The 26,497-nt window shown below is 38.3% G+C and overlaps 1 protein-coding gene across 8 annotated transcripts in view; it reads left to right on the forward strand.

The window, feature by feature from the left end:
• Positions 1 to 26,497, forward strand: part of LOC754108 (guanine nucleotide exchange factor DBS) — a 103,482-nt gene that overhangs the window by 34,655 nt on the left and 42,330 nt on the right. For all 8 annotated transcript variants that reach the window (XR_004063519.1, XM_030981814.1, XM_030981817.1 and 5 more), the window contains 2 exons: positions 21,001 to 21,269; positions 21,997 to 22,111. Coding sequence is in view for 7 of the 8 variants with exons in the window: in XM_030981814.1 (XP_030837674.1) it covers positions 21,001 to 21,269; positions 21,997 to 22,111 (384 nt within the window). In the remaining variant the exon portion in view is untranslated. The remainder of the gene's footprint in view (positions 1 to 21,000; positions 21,270 to 21,996; positions 22,112 to 26,497) is intronic.

Here is a 26,497-nt window from a genome sequence, read left to right on the forward strand (position 1 = left end):
TTTTTTATGGCAGGCAAGACAAAAAAATTCACCCATACTTTTACTTATATTCGACATTATCATGTATGGGCGCCCAAATTCTTTTAGTATGCCACTTGAATTTTAGGGAGCAGTGGTGGGGTGGTAGGGGGTGGTGGGGGCATAAGCCAGTTGTACCCCTTAAAATCTAAAGAAAGCTAAGACAAAAGTTCTCTTTTTTCACAGCTGTTGTATGTGAAGGAATAGATCTAGAGCCAAGAAGTATGCATGTAGCCCTGAAACAGTCCCAAAATATCTGGAGGAAAATGACAGACATGTGCTGGCCTTGCGGGTATTTTGGAGAGAGAGAGAGAGAGAGAGAGAGAGAGGTGTAATAAAAGAGATAGATGTACACTTATATAATTAAAAATACATAGAGAGAGAATGAGAGGGAAAGAGAGAGAGAAAGAGAGACAGTTGGTAAAGAAAATTGAGAGAGAAAGGAGAAATAAGACAGAAAAAAGGGAAAAGGTCTATGTTAGATGAATAAAAGGGGGCATAAAGACTAGAGAGTGGAAAGAGAGTACAGTGGAATTCAATGTATATGATAGGCAGAGAGAGGCAAATACCTGAATAGGGAGAGAGACACAGAGAGAGAGAGAGAGATATTAGGGAGAAGAGAGATTGTACATTTTATTTGGAACATTCAACTTGTCCGTGTATGTGCTATATTGAATAATTTGGCGTTACACCTCTTCCTTGGCCAACCCCTTAGGATATTTCCTCCTCTTTTTCTGTCTTTAAAAAAATCTTTGCCCATAATGGCAAGAGTTACTAACAAACAAAAATTCATTTTTAAAAAGTAGTTCATGTATACTTTTACCTTTATTGGCCATGTGGATTTTTTTTAGGTGCATGTTATGATTATGTGCTTGTGCAAATAGTTCTACTGATCACAGACATTCACGACGACTGTAGATACACAGAGTGCAATATACTATGTTATGCTGATAATCTTTTGCATATAGACACTAGAAAGCATGGAAACATCAATGTATTTGAAATTTAATTAGTAAATACTTTGCAGACAATACAATACAATTTAAGCAAATGAAGCCAAAGGATTATTGAAATCATACAAACATTTGACATTGTCAATTTCTAGTGAATTCTTTATGTCATCGCATATTTGCTTAATGTTAATATATTTTACTATCATTAATTCCTCATTTTTTCAGGGCTGCTAAAGTGCTATGTTAATAAACATTCTAAGCATCATACTTAACCTTCCAATGTACATAAAGAACATACGTGTAGTGGTATTGCATGCTCAGACTTTCACTTGAATCACGGCATGTAATTATTGTTTTGTTCCCTTACCTTCGGATACTTCCTTGATTGTCCTCCGCCTAATTATAGAGCTGCTTGAATGCAAAATTAAGTGCGGTTGCTTCGTCACAATAGGTATGTTTATATGAAAGCCTGCAAACTTTAAGTTTACAATTTTTAATCTTCAAGGTTATCGTTTTGTTGAGCAACATACCACAAACACTTTTGTTCCAGAAATGTTTTATTAACCCAAATTTTAAACCGTGAGTAATCGTCTAGTTAACGAGAAAACTACAAGCAACTAGGAGTCTTCAATTAAAGATATATGCCGTATGAATGCAATTAACTTAAAGATTTTTCTCCAGTTAGTTGCTACGAGGATTGCTTGCTCACCTCAGAGTTTTAAACTTTAAACTTTTAAAACTTTAAAACAACACTCATTGTTTCTGACCCATGTGAACTTGCATAGTTGTTATAGTGCCTCTTAGTGGGTTTTGGAAACTTACAGTTTAAAGATGTTAATGCATGCGTATATAGTCGTTCATGAAATAGGCAACTTGGCGATCAATACATAACACTGAGCCAACGGGTATTACGCTCCCGTGCGTACGTTCGTGTTCTGCCCTCTATATACCCACGCATGAGCAACTTTAAACTTGCAAGGGTGCTGTGTGAACATAGCAAGGTACATACATGTATCTCTTTCTTTTTTTCATTCCAAGTGTTCATCCTTGTATATTGTGGTTGCCTGCTGTGATAAATTTAGGGCGCGTTCATGCTTGAATTTGACAGCCAGAATCAGGCATCTGTTACGCGTTTAGTTTAAAACACGCTTGCGTTCATGCTCACTTTTGTAGAATCACCGAAAAACGGCGATCACGATCGCCGATCGTAAACTCACAAAAAGATGCGTTTACAATTTGTAAACGCGTTTAAATGGGGTCAACGCACTGACCTCTAGTGGGTCTACGTAGCATGCACAGTGAAGGTTTGCGAATCCAGCTGGAAGACCAATTAAGGCCACACACTTAGAATTGCCTGGGGAGCCAGAGAAGTAAGCATGAACACTACATCGTGGAACTGCGATCACGATGAGCGTTTACGATGAGCGTTTCAGATCGCTCATTCTGCCTTCAAAATTTAAGCATGAACGCAGCCTTAGACAATGTCTGGGGTAGAATTTAGGAGTAGCCAATTTAAGTCACGATTAGCAAGACAGTGAGTCATTAGAAAAAAGACACACTCGGGAGAATAGCTGGAAGTTTGTCATCTCCGAACATCTGAGAAACTTTGACATTGTCAATGTGATGAGCCAAGTTTTCATTGTCTTATGGTCTTGTTCAGACTGTAGAATTTTTTTATGAAACGTATAAAGAATCATCACGTAAGGAAAGGGGCGTAAAGATGAGATAACAACCTTGTATTATTAAAAAAGAAATGTTGTATAAAGAAACAGTTTAGTTCAGACTATAGACATTTTTAAATGAAACATGTAAAGAATCTTTGCGTAAGGAAAGAGGAGCACAGACTAGAAAACAACCTTGTATAAATTAGGAATGCTACTAAGAATCAGTCTAGTTCAGACTACCGGTAGAAATACAACATACAACATATAAAGAATCGTCGCATAACAAAAGGGGCGCAGAGACAAGATAACAACCTTGTATAAAGAAACAGTCTAGTTCAGACTATAGAATAATTTTAATGAAACGTATAAAGAATCATCGCTTAAGTGACATGACAGCTTGCCCATCATTAGTGCGTGCTCCTAATAATACAATTTTGGTATGACACAACTTTCAGACCAGAACAGGACCCCGATTCTTTATCTTGTTTTTATTCAAATTAGTGCTCACACACGTGCGCTTCATCATACAACGTGTCTTTAAAGCACATTCAGACTAAGGGGGAAAAGGGTAATTACTTATGGTATTCCCATAGGATTCTCCTATAGCTGTACGATAAATTCTGGTAGTCTGAAAGGGGGGGGGGGGTTGGGAAATCTTGGCATTGTCTCTGTGATGAGCCAAGAGGTCCTCAAGCTTAACCGAAGGAAATACTGAGTGATTTTCCTCATTATTTGAATAGAGACCGCTGTCAATTTGAATTCCACAGTTTACGAAACCATCATGGATTTGGATACAGAAAAACCATTAAAAAACAACATCAACATACAACAAAGTGGCGAGATTCTGACCTTTGAAAATATGAAATAAAAAAGTACCGGTAGTCTTGAAACAAATTTGTAAAGGATATCTTGAACAACAGTGCACATGGTTGAGCTGAAACTAGAAATACCTGTTTGGGGGACAAATACGATCGCAAATACTTTTAAAAATGGAGAGACCCTATATAAAATGGAAAGAAAAAAAATTGAGACCCATTAATTTCTAGCAATTTTGTTTACAATTTGCCCTTGTAAAACAAATTTTTACTTTTTACCCAGGAGCTTGTACTTTCCTCTATGCATTCTTAATTTTGAATAGGCGAAGAAAGTTAATTACACCAAAAGTATATATGGTTAGGGTTAGGGTTTCAGTGATATCGGTGAAACAAAGTGGTGAAATTCTGGCTGTTGAAGAAAGAAAATTAACGTTAAAGGGCATTCTTGAATCAAATTTGTAAAGGATTTCCTCTAAAATAACACTCATGGTTGAACTGTAAATATAATATCACTGTAAACATAGACAAGTCAAAGTTAAATATTTTTCTTTCTAAATTCTACAGAATATCATTTGACAGTGTATGATATTGTATTTTTGTTTTTTACGCTTTCTCCTATATACTTTCAAATGTATATGTCCTGCAACATAATTTTAAAAAATTGAATTATAATGTGGGAAGAAATCAGCTTATTGCGGTTTTGTGACCCAGGTTTTCATTAATATATAGTTCTTATCTCTGTACTGCACATCTGATTTTTCATTATTTTGTTTTTTATGCTATTTTGGTAGTTTTGAATATGATACTGCAACAAGACCATGGATACTTTTGGACAAAATACAATCTCACTGTACGGCAGAGTATTGTGCATTTGAACAAGAGCGAGATTCAAATATTGATATTTTCAATAATGCACTGCACGTTTGAATAGCCCGCATGCAAAGTCATACGGCTCTCTATTCATGCATGTGCAATGCCTGTGTTATTGTCTTGGTGTATGTTCGCTAGTGAGATATTTTTCAATGTGTGAAAAGTCAGATTACTTTTTGGGGAGTGTGTAAATGGTTACATTAAAAGTGAGATGCTGATCGCAATCAGGATGTCACTTTTTGAGAGCGTGTGAATTAATGCCCCTATAGATAATCCCCTTCTTTGATGAGCTCATTAAAGTTGTTTATTCTTGATTTTAAGAATCAGATCCAAACTTGATACCCGTCTCTATAAACTTGATCCTACCCTCATTTCTCATATTTTACGTAAAATCTCACGACACATTCGAGGAAAGAAGAAGATCTATTCTAGGCATTTAAGGAAGCATTTCCAAGCTCATAGATCTAAGAAGTAGAAAGAAAGTTACGTGATAAAATTCTTTCAATTCTTTCACTGAGAGGAATAGGACATTGAAAATGGTATGTATTTTTGTATTGAAAATAGGGAAGTATCGATTCATTGAAAAGTACATTGTCTGTTTGGAACTAGAAGGGCACTAAGTCTGTGTAAAATGATATGATTTAAACACTTAACATTTAGTTGACTGTTATCTAGTAAAGCTCTCATGCAAGATCACTCGTACGTACATGTAGGGAAGGTGGTCCTTCGAGAATGAAACTTTCCAAAGATATCTTTCTGGAAAGTGTACTGGATACATAATAAGATATATATAAATATATAGGGTTTCAGCTCATTTACAAAAGGGGAAGTAGAAAAGGGGATGTATTCCTCTTGTTGATGCTGACATTTTCAAGAGCATTCTTCCTGTACTTGAAATTCTCTTTATTTGTTTCTCATTTTCTCTCTCTCTCTCTCTCCCCCTCTCTCTCTCTTTCTCTCTCTCTCTCTCTCTCTCTTTCTCTCTCTCTCTCTCTCTTTTTTTCTCTCTCTCTCTCTTTCTCTCTCTCTCTCTCTCTCTCTCTCTCTTTTCTCTCTCTCTCCCTTTCTAATTGGCTTTCTCTCCAGGTATTACTCCATCCCCTTCTGTGTTTCTGGTCAATCTTTATTTCTATTTCTCTATCTCCCTCTCTTTATCTCTCTCTCTCTCTCTCTCTCTCTTTCTCCTGCTCTGTCTGTTTTAATATTCTTTATTGTTTTCCCTCCCCCTCCTCTCTCTCTCTCTCTCTCTCTCTCTCTCTCTCTCTCTCTCTCTGTGCCATTTCCCATATCCATATCTATTCCTTCTTGGAACCAGTCTATATATCGTTGTAAAAGCTGCAGTCCATATGGTACCCGATATCATAGCGTCTAATCTATAGCTTTAAGTTGCATCCGTTTCAGGATGCATGGTTCCACTGTATCATTTCTTGGCAAACTATTGCTCAGTTGAAATCAATGCTGGCTATGCAAACTAAACATAAATACATAAACATGTATTGCCCTGTTCCAGCATTGGCATAGCTTTTCATTTGTAGGTTTTGGCTGAATTGCACACGTTATTTGTTGAGTGGTATTTTGTTTCAGTTGGATACCCAAAACTTTCTGGAATAATTTAGGATCTACCTGAGAACTCTTCCATTGCTTGATCTTGTATGGATGGAGTGGCCTTGTTTATCATTCAGTGATAATAGCGATGTTCATATCGCACCTTCATAGTTTTAAACGTTCTGTCAGTGATACCTCAAGATTTTAAAATGAACTACTAAAGATGACGACACCGAACAAAAAAGTTAGTGAAACCGCAAAGTTTTACACGACACTGAACAACAAAGTTAGTGAAACTGCAAAGTTTTAAAAAGACCTGCTAGCAAAAAGACAGGTTTACACGACACCGAACAACAACATTAGTGAAACCACAACGTTTTAAAACGACCTGCTAGTAACAACACGGGTTCACATGACACTGAAACAACAACTTATTAAGGTTTAAAACTACAAACTGAGTATGTAATTGTTATACTTGTTGTAAATATTAAAGTTGATACTGTCCGCATGGGACATTACTACGAGCATAGACCCCCAGCAGCTCGCAGCTCTCCTGTTTACCATGAGATCACCTTGAGGAAACTCTTAAGTTTCAAAATGATGCAAGTGTGTTCGCACATGTCACAACCTAAGAGTAAACTTTAAAAGAGTTTAAATGGACACTTGTGTGAACCCGTCTAACTACTTGTTAGGTCTTTGTTTTTATCTTGAATGGCTTTTCCAAGAGAAGTGAAATTGTTCTCATAATGCACTTGAAGTGAAATCCACAGCAATCAATATCCTTGCATACAGAGTCGAGTAGAACCATCAAAATGTCAGCTTTGGAATGGTATGAAATCCAAGCGACTAACAAAAAGACTGGTTTTACGGAATACTTCCTCATGTAAGCCTATATACATACCCTACCTGTATGTGTAGCTTATATTGTATGAGCCAGCATCAACTTGGACATGATATTCGTCACCTATCCTGCTCATGAAGAGATATATATTCTGGAATTATTTTTGAATATATTCATTCATTTGAAGTATAGATGCACATTTTGATCCAGTGTTTTCATTTGGAGAGAAAAATTAAGCAGCATGTTTAAAGTGGTGTACCATTCCTGCTTGTGAGTTCGAAAGAACATTGCCTTAGCCCAGGAGAAACACAATGTGGTGTGATATTATTTGGAATATATTCATTCATTTGGAGTAGGAGTGCACTATCAAACCAGCCATTAACAGACAGTGGATTAGCAACCAACTTAAAATAGAAGAATTGGAAAGCGAATCAAGCAATATCATTCAATCTTGACTGGATGAGCAATATGCTTTCAGAGATCCGAGTGCTGGCATTCTTGTCTCTGGTTTTAGGAAGAGGAGTCTAGTATACTGATTATTCGGTAGAATGGAGAGTAAAGCAATCAGGCGTCAGTCGTGGTTCACGATTAAACGAGAGAGGAGAGCTGCTTGTAAAAGTCAAATCTTCTCCAAGAGCAATGTAAGAAAACTTTGATGGTAATGATGATGATGATCGTTAGTATTAATAGTAGGAGTAGTGGTAGTAGTAGTAGAAGTTGTAGTAGAAGTAGAAGTAGTAGTAGTAGTAGTAGTTGTAGTAGAAGTAGTAAAGAGAGTAAAGCAATCAGGCGTCAGTCGTGGTTCACGATTAAACGAGAGAGAAGAGCTGCTTGTAAAAGTCAAATCTTCTCCAAGAGCAATGTAAGAAAACTTTGATGATTATGATGATGATGATCATTAGTATTAATAGTAGTAGTAGTGGTAGTAGTAGTAGAAGTTGTAGTAGAAGTAGAAGTAGTAGTAGAAGTAGTAGTAGTAGTAGTAGTTGTAGTAGAAGTAGTAAAGAGAGTAAAGCAATCAGGCGTCAGTCGTGGTTCACGATTAAACGAGAGAGAAGAGCTGCTTGTAAAAGTCAAATCTTCTCCAAGAGCAATGTAAGAAAACTTTGATGGTAATGATGATCATCATCATTAGTATTAGTAGTAGTAGTAGTAGTAGAAGTAAAAGTAGAAGGAGAAGTAGAAGTAGAAGTACATGTAGTAGTTGTAGTAGTAATAGTAGTAGTATTAGTAGTAGTAGTAGTTGTAGTAGAAGTATTGTTATCAATATCATTATTGTTGTTGTTGTTATTCTTATTATGATGATGATGATCACATCATTAGTATTAGTAGTAGTAGTAGTGGTAGTAGTAGTAGAAGTTGTAGTAGAAGTAGAAGTAGAAGTAGATGTAGTAGTTGTAGTAGTAATAGTATTAGTAGTAGTAGTTGTAGTAGAAGTAGTATTGTTATCAATATCATTATTGTTGTTGTTGTTATTCTTATTATGATGATCATCATCATCATCATTATTACTGGTATTATTTGATCTTAAAAGAATAGTGTATGAGGATAAGATTCATTGAGAGATAAAATAATGTTAAGTGGACGAATCTGTTCAAGAATATATTTTTCAGAATATTATTTTTCCACAAATGTGTGATACATTTCAGCTGTTTATTTATAGATGACAAGAATTTGTTTGAATTAACGGCTGTATAGAATCAGAAAGCTTTCAGAAGATTATTTTCAGGAAGTTTGTTATAAAAAATTGTTGATTTATAGGAAGATAAATGCCAGCATTTTGTTTTAAAGGTGAGGGCTCGTGCTCGTGTGACATTGGTGTGACATCAGTATCGAATCATATGTCAGGAATCAGGATATCAGTAATGCTATATCAACATACAGGTCGGCTATATATACAGGAAAAATATGTTTAGGCGTGATTTGCAAAAGTGGGGGGGGGGGGGGTCCATGATCCTTTGTTAATACCTCAGGTACACTGCCAAACTGACTCCAAACTGAGAAAGTCTTGGCTGTTTGGGGCATATTGGATACTTATGTAGTGCTCATGTCCACCATGGGAGGTGCAAAGGGAGATAATACGCTATACACCTGGGGAAGCTTTGTATAGAGCCCACTATCTTCCAAGTGTGAAAGTGCACGTCAGTTTGTCCTTAAGTGTCATTTGAATGAGAGGCCTCTTTTACACTGACAGAAATATGCTTTACACCTAGTGAAGCTTTGTATAGGGGCCACCACCTTCCAAGTGTGAAAGTGCACGCCAGTTTGCCTTCAGTGTCATTTGAATGAGAGGCCCCTTTTACACTGACAGGAATAGATTGATATCCTGCGTATGTGACGGGGTATTGGATTGATATTAGTGGGGTCTCCCCTCTCCCATAACCACTTCCCGTAAAAAAATCTTTAGGAAGGTACCGGTAGGAAAGTGGCATAGATATTAATAGGGGAGATGGTGTTGTGGGGAGGGGGCATGCTACCTACCCCTTGCCCCCTCCCCCTTGCCCCCTCCCTAATCCACTCTCCTCATATATCTTGAATACAAGAAAGGTTTCAGGATCAATATTAATGGGGTCTCCCCTTCCTGACAACCATTTCCCCTTAGAATCTTCAGAAATATCGGCAAGGGAGATGGTCTCGGGGAAGGGTAGGGGTTATGCTACCCAGCCACCCCTCTCCAACTTAGACCATTTTCCTCATGATTTTCTGAATATGAGAAAGGTTATTGGATCAATATTAATGGGGTCTCCCCTTCTTAACAACCATTTCCCCTTGAAACCTCTAAAGTTATGGGCAAGGGACATATAGATTAATGATGGAGATTGGGGAGAGGGACAACCCCCCTATTTTAATCCCAACTGAAACTATTTCCCTCTCATCTTGAGTATAAGGGTACGGGCTCAATATGAATGAGATCTCCTCTTCCTCATAACTACTTCCCTGTGTAAACTTAACAAAAGGTTAGCAAGTGGCATTGATTGATAATGGTGTCAGGGGAGGGGGATATATTAGCCCCCACCCCCTCATTTTCCACATTTCTTGAAAATTGGAAAGGGCATAGGGTCGATATCAAATGGTGTCTCCCCTTCCTGACAATCACTCTCTCTCTCTTAAAATCTTGATGTATATGTATAGGCATATGGTATAGAAGATTGATAACCTAGACCGGGGAGGGGGGGGGGTAATATCTAGGTACATTTTAACCCCCTCCCCCTCCCAACTGAGACTACATTCCTCATGATATCATATATATGAATATGTATCTTAGAAACAAAGATCCTGATTATCCTTAGTAATTTATGCGATTTTAGTTCAATTCATATTACACATCCTACCTATCCACTGTTGCTCATAAAGTTGGAATATATTTTTTCTCACCTTTTTCATGATGTATTTATGGCAATATGATTTATTCTTGATAGATTAAGTCTTCTCTTAATTTTAATAATCAATCTCTATGACTCTTTAGATTAATCAATAAACTTAGAAGAAGAGGTAAGCTTTAATTATAGCATGTTCTCACAATCACGTCATAAAAAGAGGTAAACCAGATTTATTCCAACTTAATGGGGCAACGATGTAGTTTTAACTATCAGGATCAGTATTCAAAGACTAATCTTTAGCTGCACTTGCACCGCAAGCAAAAATCATTGATTTTTCTCACATTCCGGTGGTTCGTTGGAAGTATCTATACTGAGCAACTACCGGCAAACAGGACGCAAAACCGAAATTGAAATATCCCACCTCTGGAGTGTGGTTGTTTTTAAATGCCGGCAGAAATTTCACTGATTTTTGCAGTGTAAATGTCTGCTCTCGAAACATCCGTGAATGATTCCACTTTTTGGTCACGTGACTCTCCTTGCTTCCATATGCTATCGCATGAAGACCAGCGACTAGTCGTGCTTGCCCACTACTCAAACGCAACAGTCAGAATGAGCACACACCAACAAGTTTTTATGGGTATTCCAGTTGTTTTTGTGTTTTTTGATCGACAATTTTCAAAAATGGTGTTTGAGCTGTATAAAAGGGCCTAATATAAATTCACCTTTATGCATACTGCAACATAAGATGAGTCAGTATTTACGCAGTGTTAAGTCATACCTCAAGATCTTCTACACCTGTTTACCGGTAACTCTTGGATAGTGACCTCTTGGGAATCTCTCAACAGGGGTGCCTCAGAAGAAAAAAAAGAGAAATATAATCCACCCCCTTTTCCTTTCCCAAGTCTATTTTTACCTTCGATCAGCATCAAAATTTTGTGATGTTGTTAAACAAGCTATTAGTTGTAGGAGTCTTGGGGCAATTTCATTGCGCTCTTGTATATCCAGTAGAAATCTTTTTCGGATTATGTAATGTCATTTTAATGTTCGCACATTTCTATGGGTGATGGGTTTTTTTTTTTGCGTCTTTGCGATTACGTTTATTGATTTGTGTAGGTGATTACCAATGATTAGTATGCAGCCTAATGTTATTAGAATGGGGCTGTGTTCATATAACTTTTTGGAACCAGAATCTATCATATCACGTTTAAAGGCCGTCTGTACTAGTTTGGCCAGGAGGGATTAGACCACACAGCGTGGTCACTGACAGGTGGATATCTCATCAACTCAGCTCTCAATTAACACAAGAAAAAGAGGATCATGGGGGACCAATGGTCACCGAGTAGGCATTGTTTTCTATATAGAGGGAGCAAGTTGCTACAAGTATTACAGTGGGGCTTTCATACATGAATCTATCTTGTATTAAAGCTTACCTCTAAAAGCATTCAACATTAGCCCTAATTCAACCACTCCACATTTCATTCTTGAGTTGCGAAGAACACACAAGCATCAATTTTACAAGATGTATGAATGATTTAGTTGTTTAATGTATATTTTTTATTAATTTTGTCATACTATTTGTTAACAACTCACCAAATCGTTTGGGGACATTCTTAAAGTGGGCTTGAAGAAGGGTAGGAAATAGGATGTCTAATATTAAATGACAACCGCAGTATAAAGAGACCCATGTATCCTGTTGTTTCTTGCTTAAATTAGACTTCTCAGTCTACTCTCTCTCTCTCTCTCTCTCTCTCTCTCTCTCTCTCTCTCTCTCTCTCTCTTCCTCTCCCCCTCTCCTCCCCCCTCTCTCTCTCTCTTCCCCCTCTCCTCCCCCTCTCCTTCTCCCCCTCTCCTTCTCCCCCTCTCTCTCTCTTCCCCCTCTCCTCCCCCTCTCCTTCTCCCCCTCTCTCTCTCTTCCCCCTCTCTTCCCCTCTCCTCCCCCTCTCCTTCTCCCCCTCTCCTTCTCCCCCTCTCTCTCTCTTCCCCCTCTCCTCCCCCTCTCTCTCTCTTCCCCCTCTCTTCCCCCTCTCCTCCCCCTCTCCTTCTCCCCCTCTCTCTCTCTTCCCCCTATCTTCCCCCTCTCCTTCTCCCCCTCTCTCTTCCCCCTCTCCTCCCCCTCTCCTTCTCCCCCTCTCCTTCTCCCCCTCTCTCTCTCTTCCCCCTCTCCTCCCCCTCTCCTTCTCCCCCTCTCTCTCTCTTCCCCCTCTCTTCCCCCTCTCCTTCTCCCCCTCTCCTTCTCCCCCTCTCTCTCTCTTCCCCCTCTCCTCCCCCTCTCTCTCTCTTCCCCCTCTCTTCCCCCTCTCCTCCCCCTCTCCTTCTCCCCCTCTCTCTCTCTTCCCCCTCTCTTCCCCCTCTCCTCCCCCTCTTCTTCTCCCCCTCTCTCTCTCTTCCCCCTCTCCTCCCCCTCTCCTTCTCCCCCTCTCTCTTCCCCCTCTCCTCCCCCTCTCCTTCTCTCCCTCTCTCTCTCTTTCCCCTCTCTCCCCTTCTCTCTCTCTCTCTATGCCCCTAATTGCCCAAATTCTTAAAATACATTGTCAGTTCAGTTTTAAGAGCCAAAAGGGCGTTGAGTCTGTGTCAGGTACAGAAGTTAACTCCCTTCTTGCTCTCAGCAGACAACATGCTTGATGAGCTAGCATTTTTTGTTTTAATTCTTGATCTCCCCTCTCTGCATGTCATTGTGTTACAATAATGTTAGACAGGTGTCGTGACACCTTAGATTAGGCCCATTTACACATCCCAAACGCCAATTTGAAAAATCACTGATTTTTGTTTTTGACTGCCATTTACACTACTGAAGGAAAAAAAAACGTCACAAAAATTTATATTTGCTCATTCAGATCTTTTGTGAGTAGTGCGCATGTGTGACTTGTTGCTACTCTGCATGTTATCATACGGAAGTGAAGGGGCTTTTTTCTTTGTAAGGAAGGTTGCATAATCTTTAAAAGATTTAAGCAACTGTTAAAGTACATTTTTTAACATTTTCATGATACAAGTAGCATTTTATGTATGATTTCAAGCAGTTGACTGTTATTTCTATTTCAAATTATATTTGCGCTTCAATTTCCATTCTCGAGCGAGGGACTATTATAACTCATTTCCCTTCACTCTTGTTTTGTTTTTTCAGGAAGGTTGTACAATCTTTAAAATATTTAAGCAACTCTTATACACTTTTGAACATTTTCATGATGCAAGTAGCATTTTATGTATGATTTCAAGCAAGTGACTGTTATTTCTATTTCAAATTATATTTGCGCTTAAATTTTCATTCTATAGAGCGAGGGACTATTATAAGTCATTTCCCTTCACCCTCATTTTCCAAAGATGGGTCAGTTTGAAGGCAGTGAGAGCTTGAGCCTAGGGCAGAAAATACCTGTATCCTGTCACTTGGGATGTAGACAGTCCAAGGTTGCCATAGCAACTGAATAACCTTGTGAAATTGTGTGTCCATGGTATGATTTATGTCAGTGAATATGATATTCGTTTAGGAAGCATCATCCCAAACAGGAAACATTGGTCAAGTAGTATTTATACTTTATTGGTCTGAGGGGACATGAATATTAAACCATTTGCTGTCACTTTTTTTCTTATTCGCTCGCTTACTTTGGGATGTTACTAAACATCATCAATGTTTTATTTGCCTTTTCCTCCTTCCTACTTGTCACCCCATGTCTGATTATCACCCCCTCTCTCTCTCTCTCTCTCTGACTCTCTCTCTCTCTCTTTCTCTCTATGTGCAATTTTTATCTTTCTCCTCTCACTTCCTCTCTCTCTCTCTCTCTCTCTTTCTCTATCTCCCTCTCTCATTGTCCCACCCTCTCCCTCTCCCACTCCCTACACCCCCTCTCCCTCCCTCTCTTGTCTCTTGTTTACTCGTCTGTCTGTTTTTTTTCTCTAATTCCTCTTTCTCTCTCTTTCTCTTTCATGTTAACATATATCTTTCCAGTCCTTCTTTCTTTCTATTCTCAAGTACCACATACACACCTGTCACATTGTGCAGTGCATTTCCTTCTTCCTTCCCCCTCCTCAACCCACCCCTTCCTCACTCCTCCTGCCCCTCCCTTCCCGCTCATCTTCTCTTTCCACCCCTCCCCTCCCCACCCCTCCCCTCCCCCTCCCAGTCCTCATCCCACCCCTCTACATTCCTTTCCTTTGTCATGATCTCCTACCTATCCCCCTCTTCCTCTCCCTAGCTTCCACAATGACCACAGTCTCCGTTTCCTGTCTGTGATGACACCTTGCTTTAAAGACCACCATACAATTCCTCTCCATCTCACTGATTTATGTACCATAGCAGGCACATTTATATGGACTACTCAAAGATATAAAAAAATCAATCAGAGAAAACAAATCATAAAAGTATTCCAAGTATTGAAAAATGTTTGAGGTTTGCAACTTTGCATCATAATTCATATAATTGATCAATTATATGAGTCTTGGACTCTTCTTACTCCATCACTTCTCAAAGACCTCCTCTTTAAGGTTGATCCTCTGAGTAAGTAACCCCTTCTTCCTCTCTCCTTGGGAACCTGTGTCTTTCTTGCTCCCTTGGGAACCTGCATGAGGTCACCCCTTTACGCAATGACAGATATTTCTCTTTGGGCCAGCGTCCAACTTTCTGCCCCTGATCGGATCGAGGAAGAGGGATTTTTTTGCAGGAAGATCATTAATTTTTGTGTTTGTCTACGGGTATGAAACGGGGTCACTTTGCTGACAAGTGGAAAGAGAGTTGACACAATTTTTTGAATCATAAGACCCGGAATTGCAGTAGTGATTTGTTCGTAACTTAAGGAACCTGTTCATTTTGTTTGGCATGCGGAAAAAGGTACCGGTAAGTCTAAATATCCAAAGTATTCTGAAATAGTTTAGGGAGTCGTTTACATTGAATGAATACATTTTTCTATCTCTTTCGGTGGAGTTCTGCACAGGATTGCTTGTAAATAGTAGTGGTGGTTATTTTACCTGACTGCTAAGAAAGCATAAATGCTTGTTAGTAAGCAACCAGAGGACCGACGGCTTTAGGTCTTCTCCGAGAGACCTGGTAATGAGGAATAATGCCTTACCAAAGGGCACTAGCGCATTGCCGTGGTGTCGAACCCGGCTCGCCAGATAACGAGACCACTGCTCTACCAACTGAGCTACCTCGTCTCCTCATTCAATTCTTGTATCCTTTTACTAAGTGACAGTAGATTCTATGTAGGATATAGTAAGTGTGTCACTGAGAATGAGACTGATTTTGTTGTTGTTGTTTTTGTTTTGAGTTTTCTTAAGCCAATGCTAATCTTAATCTTAAAGCTAAACTGTTCACATATTATCCATCGATACGAGAGGTACGATCTTCATCAGCAAACTCCAAAGTGAGTGTTTGGTTTAAGCCAGTATCTAATTAAGATATGAAGTTAGTAAAAAAAAAATAGAAGACTTTCCATCTCATCTCATCTCACCTACTTTTATCTATTTATTATCACATTGTGTTCCCATTACAAGATCAAAAGAGGCACATAATATGTATCTCTTATCAATGGGTGTTACGTCAAAAAAAAAATTAAAGATCGCAGTATTTAGGTCATTAGGTCATAATGTTCGCATTTCAATCAAGAAGAACTTTGTAGCAATTGCAGGTTTTTTATGAAGTAAACATTACGAGAAAATTGTTTTAATTGGTAATTTTCAGTTCTCATAGATGTCAGCATGTTGCCATATTCTCTCCCTCTCTTAAGAGATTTGCTTCCAAAGATTTGTTCATGGATACATATCTACTAGGCCGTATCGTCCACAAAATGTTGAAGTTTCATTGTTTGCGAAGTCTTTGATAAGTCGTGCATTATGCAGTGGGTGTATGTTCAGGGTCCCGTCTGGATATTAATCGCAACTTATTTGCGACTGATACCAATCACAACTATTTACATAAGAGATAGGGGACTGCAAACTCGCAATTGATTTAGATTAATCGTAACCCTTTATAAGACAGGGCCATGATAACCCTAATTTCTTCCTTTCTTTTAAAACGGGAATACAAATGCATATTTGTTCAAACTGATGCATGCAAAAAATTATTTGTTGCTTTTACGTAGCCTTCTACTCTAGCATAAACTACACAAGTACGAAGACTTTTGGAAAGTGATATCCATTTCAACCGCCTTAATTGTCCCTCACCTACAGAAATAACAATTTGCGAACATTTCAGTGACGTATTACAGAAGGTAATGGTTTCTATGGGATATAATACCATATAATAACATAGCTATAGGGTATTTTAAATTGCCTGTGAGTTGATTTATTGAACGTCTTTACAGTTGTGTTTTTGTTTCAATCCACTTTTAAATCTATGATCTTCAATATATAATGTTGACACTAAAAATGCCACTTTGTAGACTTCAACAGGAGGGTGACAATTAAAAAAAATTGTATTTATATCGGAAAATTTCCGCACCGATGCCTGCGGCTGTACGTGAGAACGCTGGTTTTGTTATAGTTTTGATTTCCTCTTCAAGGATATTAAGAAAGTTGCCAGTCACCTTGTTTAATATGGGATTGCAATCTCCAGTTATAGTAGAGAGAACCTTCCTCTTACTCCTTCCTCCATAGAGTACAGCAGGTGCTGGAAGCGAGGGGGGGGGTAAAGAGTTGGAAGGGTGTAGAGTATTACCCCTATGTTTAATTTGGGATTGCAATCTCCAGTTACAGGAGAGAAAACCTTCCTCTTTCGCCTTCCTCCATAGAGTACAGCAGGTGCTGGAAGCGAGGGGGTAAAAAGAGTTTGAAGGGGTGTAGAGTATTACCCCTTTGAGTGGGGTGAGGTTTGTAAGATAAACATTGGAACTTGGCATAAACTCTTTAATATGGGATTGCAATCTCCAGTTTAATACAGGAGAGAGAACCTTCCTCTTTACTCCTTCCTCCATAGAGTACAGCAGGTGCTGGAAGCAAGGGGTGTAAATAGTTTGAAGGGGTGTAGAGTATTACCCCTATGTTTAATATGGGATTACAATCTCCTGTTACAGGAGAGAGAACCTTCCTCTTTACTCATTCCTCCATAGAGTACAGCAGGTGCTGGAAGTGAGGGTGTAAAGAGTTTGAAGGGGTGTAGAGTATTACCCCTATGAGTGGTGGGGTTTTCGTAAGAGGGTATACATAGGAACTTGGCACGAACTCTACTTGATATTGGTAACAAGTCTCAGACTGCCATATTATTTGGAACACATGGTATTATGTACATGTAAATTGTACGTGTGACAAAGGTCGAATGTGTAGTCCATCATGTGTTTTATAAGTCAACCAAAGCAGGCAAAGAGTTTAGTAAAATACTTTATAGGTTTAATTCTACATGTAGGTTTTCTTTATTGTAACTCGTGTTGTAAAGTACAACAGATGTTAAAAGAGGATAAAGAAGTGGAAGGGGTGCTTGTAAAGGGGTGTAAAGTATTACCCTTATAATGAGCGGGGTTTGTATTGCATTGGGTTTACTTAGTGACTTGAGAATAGATTGGTGGTACTTATAAGTTGCTTATAATATGAGTGGTTACATTACTGGTAGGGGCACAAAGTATTTCCCTCACCCCATAAGACTTTTTGGTTTAGGGTCATATGTATTTGGTATTTATGTCTTGCTAGGACTTTAGTGTCGTGGCAAGGATTTGAATCCTGTACCTTGTGATCTGTAGTCTGGTGACCTCAACACCTTTACAAAGATGGAGATGGGGGTTAATAATATTGCCATTTATTCTCGATAGATGAATTGTATTTCAAGTAACGCACCAATTAGACTGAAAGTAGCAATAAATGTAACTATACACACAGAGTAGAAGGAATTAGGAGGAGGTAAGGGAGGGGTAAGCTAGCCATCGTGGCACCCTGGAAAGAGCCACACCATCACCTCGGGGTGCTTCCCTGACCCCTTTTCCTCCGGTCCTGCTTCACCCCTTCCCTTAACCCTGCTTCTGATTTCCCCCTCCTCTTCCAAGCTTCTCTCTCTAATTTGGCCTGAGGCGATTAAAATCCCTTTATAGTTTCAAGTTTCAAGTTTATTTTTCCACATCTCATTTACAAAACAGCAAGTACAATTTAAAACATTGCATTTTACACAGTAAAGGAAAAATGAAGTACATGATCACATAAATTCGGAGGATATTTAATTAGGGCTTTTACACATATCGTCTGTTTGGAGCCCGAAGGGCATTGACTCATATAAATGTACTGTCATGAAGACTTAATACCCTTCTGGATCTGAACATGTAATGTGATGCATTATAAACTACCCTTTAAAAAAATAGGTTGTGCTACGCATGCTCCTGCGACAATTGCTCCGCGGTATTATCCTACAGTAACTGAATTCCTAACTTCAAACCCTTGACCCGACACTAGTCCTAATTCAAACCCTAAATCTAAACCTTAATTTAACCCTAAACCTAAACCTAAGCCTATCCTAACCTAACACCCAATGACAACCATAACTCTAATAGTATACTTAATAGTAGGGGCCGGAGCAATTGTTGATGGAGCATGTATATGTGAGATCACCAAGAGCAAAGGAGATTATAAACAAGCAGTGTGTTATTCAAACCAAGTGCATTTCGAAAGAATTATCATGAGCTAAATATTATGAATACAGCCTAAGAGCCATCTGATATAAGGGAAGAGGAAGTGGAAAGGAACATGAAGAGGACGAGAAATGAAATCTTTCCTTTAGGGATTTTTAGAAAGAATGTTGCCAAGTTTAAGAAGATCAAGTCTGGAGATCACATCTGAGAATATAAGTCAGGTTCAATAAGATTAGAAATATATCATGAAAGAACATTTAAATGTCTTCAAAGGCTCAACACAATCTGTAATGCTACTTTAACAACTAGATGTACAGCAAAAGAAAAATGAGATGACTAGGTATCCAAGTGAAATGATCTCATATAATGGCATAGTTATGGGTGTGAAATATTTTATTGTACAAGGAAATAATTTGTTTTCTCTTTCTCATTCCCTCTCTCTCTTTCTCTCTCTCTCTCTCTCTCTCTCTCTCTCTCTCTCTCTCTCTCTCTCTCTCTTTAACCTATTGGTATTAAAGGGGGCACCTTGTAGCTATACTACCAGATACATTTATTTTAAGCTAGTTATTTCCTTCTACAAGCACCAGTACAGCGAGACTTCAGAGAATTTCTATCAAAATAATTCAGACTTTCATTTTTAAAACCCGAGACATAGTTTCGAGCCCCGTTGATCAGCTGACCGTCATCGACAAACGAGGAAATGAGACGTGATTGGTCGAAACAGAGGAAGGGAAATCGTGTCCCCTCTCACTACTGTCCATATGGACATGGTCAGACAGACTAGTAGTCTGCAGAATCAGACCCTTTGTTTAGATTTAAGGTTATTAAAATATTGTCTGTTTGGAGCCAGAAGGGTATTATATCTTGTTGTTAAGAATTCTTTTTAAATTTTTGTTTTACAAATTTCTTTACAACAATCAACTAATATCTCAATTACAATATATGACAATAATGCAATCAAAATTGTCAGAAGTATGATAACTACCGGTAAATAGTCTTTTAATTTGAATAAATTTAACTCTTTTCTGAATCTCAAATCTTTAAAGGGCAAGTTGAATTGAATAAGTAGAGAAAAATTAAACAAAGAATACGGTGAAAGTTTCTTCAAAATCAGACAAAAAATAAGAGAAATTCTTGAATTTTAAATTTAATTTCAAAAGCATTATTTCATGAACAGTGATATGTATCACATAGTCTCTATGCAAACTAGCAAGTCGATGATGTCATCCCCTCATTTTTCTGTATCCATTCTGCACATAAATTTAACAAAAATATCACTTATGTACTCTAGGAATGTTAAACATGACTTGAATCCCCATGGAATATGTGCAAAATTACCATTACTGTAACTTATCGCTATAAAGTCAGAGAAGCTAGTGCCAGTACATCATACATTTTTGAGCGAGGTTTGCAGTTGCATATATACACTTAAAAGTACTAAAAGACATTTGAGATACAATGTATAGCTTGGCCATGGAAAACTGTCAGCAACAAGCAGACTAACTTCTTACGAAAGGTTATGAACTTTGGTGACAAATCAGAAAATTATCATATCATCTCGTTATTCTTGCACTCGTCTGACGACCTGCTACAAGCTCATGGGAATAATCGGAAACTAATTTGTCACCCTTGTTAAGTAATAAAAAGAAATTTAATTGAACCTGTTTGATGACACAGCCATTTGTCATGATATGGATGGTTTTACAAGTTCGATCTCGACATGTTTTTATTGGAGCTCCAAGGGGAAACTACAGCTTGATGTTCCCAGGGGACCTACAGCTTGAAGTCTAGTCCCAGGCACTACTTGTCAATAACACTTTTCCTCATTGGATATGGGGGAGGCTTTCTGTAGTTTGGTTTCTCAGGTCCAAGATGACTGCCATATTTTTTTGGGTGAAAATGCCTAAAATATAAATAATTTGTATATCCAATTAAACAGCATGAAGACATTTGACTACTTTCCAGTTATTATTTTCTATGTGTATGATTATGCAAAAGTATTAGTGTTAAAATACTCTTTTGAATTCAGGAGCTATCATTATTATTCTGCCTTCTTCCTCTGAAAATAAAAGTTTTCCTCTTGATTTATTTACATTTTTTAAAGCACCTTTGTACAATTGTAGCTCTTTTAAGCTTGATTCCTCCCTGCCTACAATCACCTTTGCCTTCTTTTTAACTCATTGCATTTTTTTTATGTCACTGCATCGTTCTCATCAGGCCATTGAGAAATTTATCAGAAACTGTCGGGAGCATTCAACGTTCGCGCCCAGACTGAGGAACTCCAGCTAATGACCTAGGGGACAGTGCAAAAAATGCCACATGCTGTCTTCTTTTCCCTTTTGTTTTTATATTGTGGTTAAATGTATGAAAACCAATAAAAGTTGGACATTTTTCTCATCACTTTCAAATTTTGCATATTTCATTTTATCTTGCCCTTCAGGCCATCGAGCGGTTCGCCAGCAACTGTCGGGAGCGGTCGACGACGGTGCGCGCCCTGACGGAGGAGCTGCAGCTGATGGAGATGCCCAATAATGCGGAGAACGCCACCATGCTGCTGATCGAACAGCGGAAGCGTCGCATGGAGGTCAAGGAGGACCTGACGTCCGCGGTCAAGTACGGTCAGACGCTGCTCAGCTGCCTACGAAAGGTCACCGGCGATGGGAAGGAGAAGAACCCTGATAAACTACTCACAACATGTGCAATAGAAAAGTAAACATCTCTCTTTCATTTCTATCATAAGCCTATCAAGTAGTTGTACAACAGCTTCCTACACTAACCAAAGTCCTAACCTCACTCCTGGTACGAACAGTATATCCAACCCTAACCGTTACCGTAAAATTTCCATGAGACCCAATTGTAAACCCTACACTAACCCACTATCTTCTACAACATAAAGTCTGAGGGCAAATGTCACCATACCTAATGTCAGATAACCAGATTTCAATGGACAAAGTCTTCGCTTTGTGACAAAATATTCCATTAATTGAATAAGTGGAGTTGGGTTCTTCCTGGAAAGAAAGCAAGTATTGTTTAAAGTTGTAGTATGATGTGATTATAGAGTCCCGGAGTGTGATGTCATTCCGTGTACTATCATTAAGGTCTAATAATAATTTGATGACTATTATTATTAGGGTTTAAAGGTTTATTAGACCGTATAGATATTAGACAGAAATGGGGATCAGACAAACTGGAAATTAGACTAAATGAGCAATAGACTAAATAGGTAGTAGACTTATTGAAGATTAGACCAAATGACTATTAACCTAGATGATCATTAGACCAAATGGTAAATAGACAAAATGATTATGAAACCATGTGGATAGTATACGAGCTGGTTGTAGACCATATGGGAATAGACCAATTGGGTAGTAGACGAACTGGCTGTAGACCAAATGGCAATAAACAATAATATCCTTCTTTTTTTCCTCCTTGATAGACTATTAGAAGAACTGGAAGTCTTGGAGAAGGAGTTTGACGACACCTGGTGCGACCAAGAATCCAGGTTAATATTCTGCCTCAAAGTCAGGAAGTACGAAGAGGAATTCAAAGTGGTAAGTCTAGGTCCAGTTATCCAAACCAGGACCAGGTCTAGGTCCAGGTCTACAACCCCATTTTGCAATGGTAACTAGCAGACCACTAGCAGATGGGTTAACTTTCTTAAAAGGCAACTTAAACTCCTAACAAGTTTAATTGACCTGCAAAATCAGAGACACAGATTGGTGAAAGTGTGAACAAAATCATTAATGATTAGAAAAGTTATGAATTGTTGCTTGTTAAAGCCTCGGTCACAAATGCCCTTACGAACTGCTACGAACGCCGTACGAATGATTTTCAGACAATGGAAAAACGGAGATTCGTATGAAATTATCGTTCGTACGAACTTTTGTGACCGTAGCATAACTCTCCCATTCTGTTTTTTGTGCTTCCCTTCCCTTCATGTACGGTACATGCTGTTCTATGGAATCCAATCCTATTTGAAAGCACACACTGACAGCAAAGCGTATTCCATGGTTGGATATTTTGCCACAAGTTGTTGCACTGGCCAAAAACCTTTCTCTGTCATCAACAACAACAAAACACAAATACAGTACAAGATTTCTACTTTACACTGACCAAAATTCTGGACAAGGACCAACTTCAGCCACAAAAAACTTGGATTCGCCAAGAAACTGTCGCTCCTTTGGGTCCCGATGCGGTCTAGACCAACAACACGTAAGTGAGTGGTCAACAATGGAGTCACTCCAAGGAAAATTTGGAGAGATGAATTTCATTCTCATGAGCCCCCATCTTACTTTCTCAAACAACAGCGCAAAGGCTCGACAAAGGTGCGATGAGAGGGAACTAAATCATCCGTAAAGACTAAGAATTGGATTGTACAGATGAGTGAAAAACAGAAGATTGGAGTTGACCATCTGGTGATACAAATTTTGGCGTGTTTGTCCCAGATTCGGAACTTGTTGGTATCGCCCTGATGCAGTTGATTGAATCATCAAGACTGTTTAATAGCTGTCTATGGAGAATGTTGGGTGAGGGGTGGGGGGACGGGGACTGCATCGCATTAAGGTGAATGCAGTAGAGGTGTCGTGGTCGAGTGGTGGAATCACTTGATTGGAAATGCAAAGGTTGTGGGTTCGAGCCCCAGCAGGAAAGTAGGATTCAGCTCTTCTTTATTTCTGGGTGGATAAACTGTGAGGGAGCAAAGGGTAAAAGGGTATGGGATGGAGTTGTGTCATCTTCTTTTCATAAGTTCATTTCATTTTTCATTCTCTTTATCTCTCTCTCTCTCTCTCTCTCTATTCTGTCTATCTCTCCTTTTCGCCCTCTCTCCCTCTCTCTCCACTTTTTACCATTTGATTTAGGGGTTTGTGCAGCTCTCCTCTCATACATGTACTCATCTATTCAATGATGAAAGATGCTTCATAAAAAGTTTATTTTTATTTCTTACACCTCAGTTATTCCACCTAACCAGCTCTGGAACGATTTCAAATCAATCAAAAATGTAAAAAAATCTTTTGTTATTCAGGGCAATGTAATAAATTGTTTGATCTGTTGTGAACTGGCCTTGGCTATATGTTAGTGGGATATTAGGAGTCAACATTAATCGATCAACTTAAAAAAACACCTGTCACATTTCCTCTCACATTCGAGACTGAAGTGAGTCCCAGAATGTCTTTCATCTCCCATTTTCCGTGAAAAGTTAATAAGTGCTCCACCGCGATGATGCTATCATAATTCCGAATTTAGAATCATGAACAAGGTTTTTCTGCTGAATCACAAGGCTGCACAAACAAAGAACAGGGGGAGGTTGTCTTGAGTGATGAGCTGTTTTCAAACTCTTCCTGATAATACAGAAAGAACCTGCTCATAAACATGTATCTCAATCTGCTAATCGTCATAATGGCTTTCACTCATATACTTTAACCCTTTCAGGACAGGATGTATCGTTAGGGCTGAATCGATCACATATTGTTCTTCAAGTTGGCAACAATATTTTTTTTAAATTATCGCTACAATGATTAAATAAAACGTTTTTAATGTTTCTGAAAAAAATAAATAGGGACAAGAATGTTGTCGAAATGCTCAGTTTTTATTTTTTGGTTTAATGATTTGTAATCTCTCAACTTGTTGCCAAGGTAAGGATTTTAAAACTTATTTTCCTTTTAAAATTCCTAGCATCAAATGGAATGTAGTCAAGGGTGTTAACTAAACATTTTAACATAGACTTTATGCCCTTCTCTCTCTTAATAAGCCTTTATTTGATTCAGAATAAGATAGATCACTACTCTAAAATCCCTGAGAGCAAGACGGGTGTTAACGCAAAAACTTTAACAACGACTTAGTACATTAATATATCCACATATCGGTAGTTATTGGGCTTTACAAAAACTTTAACGACGACTTAGTACATTAATATATCCAGATACCGGTAGTTATTGGGCTTTACAAAAACTTTAACAACGACTTAGTACATTAATATATCCACATACCGGTAGTTATTGGGCTTTACAAAAACTTTAACAACGACTTACAATATAGTACATAAATATATCCACATACCAGTAGTTATTGGGCTTTACAAATTAATATAGTCAAACCTGTCTATAGCGACCGCCCTAGGGAAACACAGAAGTGGCTTTTGTAGACAGGTGGTCTTTGTAGACAGGTTCCTTAAATACATGTTTCAATGAGAAACCATTTTCAAGGGAAACAAAAAATGTGGTCCTTGTAGACAGGTGGTCTTTGTAGACAGGTGGTCACTAAAGCAGGTTCGACTGTATTATTATTATTATTTTTATTTTTTTAATGCCTGGCTCTCAAGAAGCATTCATTTGTACAGACCGTATTCATTTTTGCGCAAATGTCATCCCATTTTTCAGACCTCTTTGAAAGCTTTCATGGAAATCGCCTCTGAACCGTCTAGCGTCCCACAGGCGCCAACTATCGATGGTTGAGTTTTTTGTTTCACCGCTGGCGGGTCCTCAAAATATCACTAACCACAGAGAGATTTACTCTGTGGCAGATCACAACAATGAGGTCGATCAGTGCTTCGTTAGTCACCCCGATCACTTCCTCTCATGGATGTTGAGACAATCAGTTACATACCCCCTGTTCAGACTATCGAGATTTATAATAAAGCTATAGCAAAACTGCATAGCTGATGTATTCAAGAGGTTGCTAATTATTTCCTAGTCTAAACGGTTTACAAAACAGATACTGTACCTGTATTTCGACATCATTTTGAACAAAAACTCAATAAAGATTCAAGGTCTACTTCTAGTCTGATCGTCATATCCTATCAATACACTATCACCTTATTTTAAGAAAGAGAATGATGGCACAGTTCAACAGTTGATTGATTGATTGATTTTTATTTCTCATGCAAAACATAATACAAAAATAATTATATCACAACATAAATAAATATAGTGGAAATAGCACGAGAAAAGAGGAACTAACTTGAAGCAGAGCTTGTTGAAGTGTTAGTTCCTCAGATGCAAATTTTACAATAAAACATGAACACATTTAACACAGAAACACTTCGCGGCTCCTGCTAAAACTTTCTCCATTTTTAATTTCAGCTTCTTTTGAGATGTAGCTGATGATATCACTCATTGTTTTCACAGACATTTTGAACTTCTGCTATCATGCTCTGCTGCCCTCTATTGTCGTTACCTACTGCTGCCAATCAAAATATTGAAGATATAAATAGGTAGGGGTTTAGAGAGTGACATGGATTTCAATTTCAAAATATCAATAGAAAATGACAAAGAAGACAACGCAGCAATTTTGAACAGCAATATTGTTATCACTTTTTTACCAAAAGAAATTCAGAAAGCAATTAAGAATTGTATGATTTCAATCCATGGTCCTCTCTAGTTGTAGAAGTAATTAACCCTATAGTGTACAGTGGAATAAAATGATTCAGTAGAAACTGGGATATCAGAAGCATATCAGTGATATGATAGTTTGAGCATATTGTTTGATACATAATTTTACTTAATCCTTCATTAGTCTTTTTCTTAATTACGATAAACCTTGTAAATGATAAATGTTTACTATTGTCAGAGAGGCATTAGCTAGAAATACTGTACAAAAGCATATTTATTAGCTAGAAATACTGTACAAAAGCATATTTATGTCCCATGATAAAACACCAATTTATGCCCTGTTACTGGTTATTAATGTCACCTTTCAAGACACCGACAACATTACCGGTATAGCCATTTGCCCGTCATTCATGGCATGTTATTAATATCCTATCATGAGACGTTTACCGCTACAGGTATAATAGACACCATGTTGTGACACATGCACATACAAATGAGGTTATGGTGGTAGGGGGTGAGGGGCTCAACCCCCCCCCCCCCCCCCAAAAAAAAAAAAAAATATATATATATATATATATATTCAAACAAGGCACATGATGGAAATTAGTG

This window comes from Strongylocentrotus purpuratus, unplaced genomic scaffold (assembly GCF_000002235.5).
Source record: "Strongylocentrotus purpuratus isolate Spur 01 unplaced genomic scaffold, Spur_5.0 spur5_scaffold_12, whole genome shotgun sequence".
NCBI classification, from domain to species: Eukaryota; Metazoa; Echinodermata; class Echinoidea; order Camarodonta; family Strongylocentrotidae; genus Strongylocentrotus; species Strongylocentrotus purpuratus.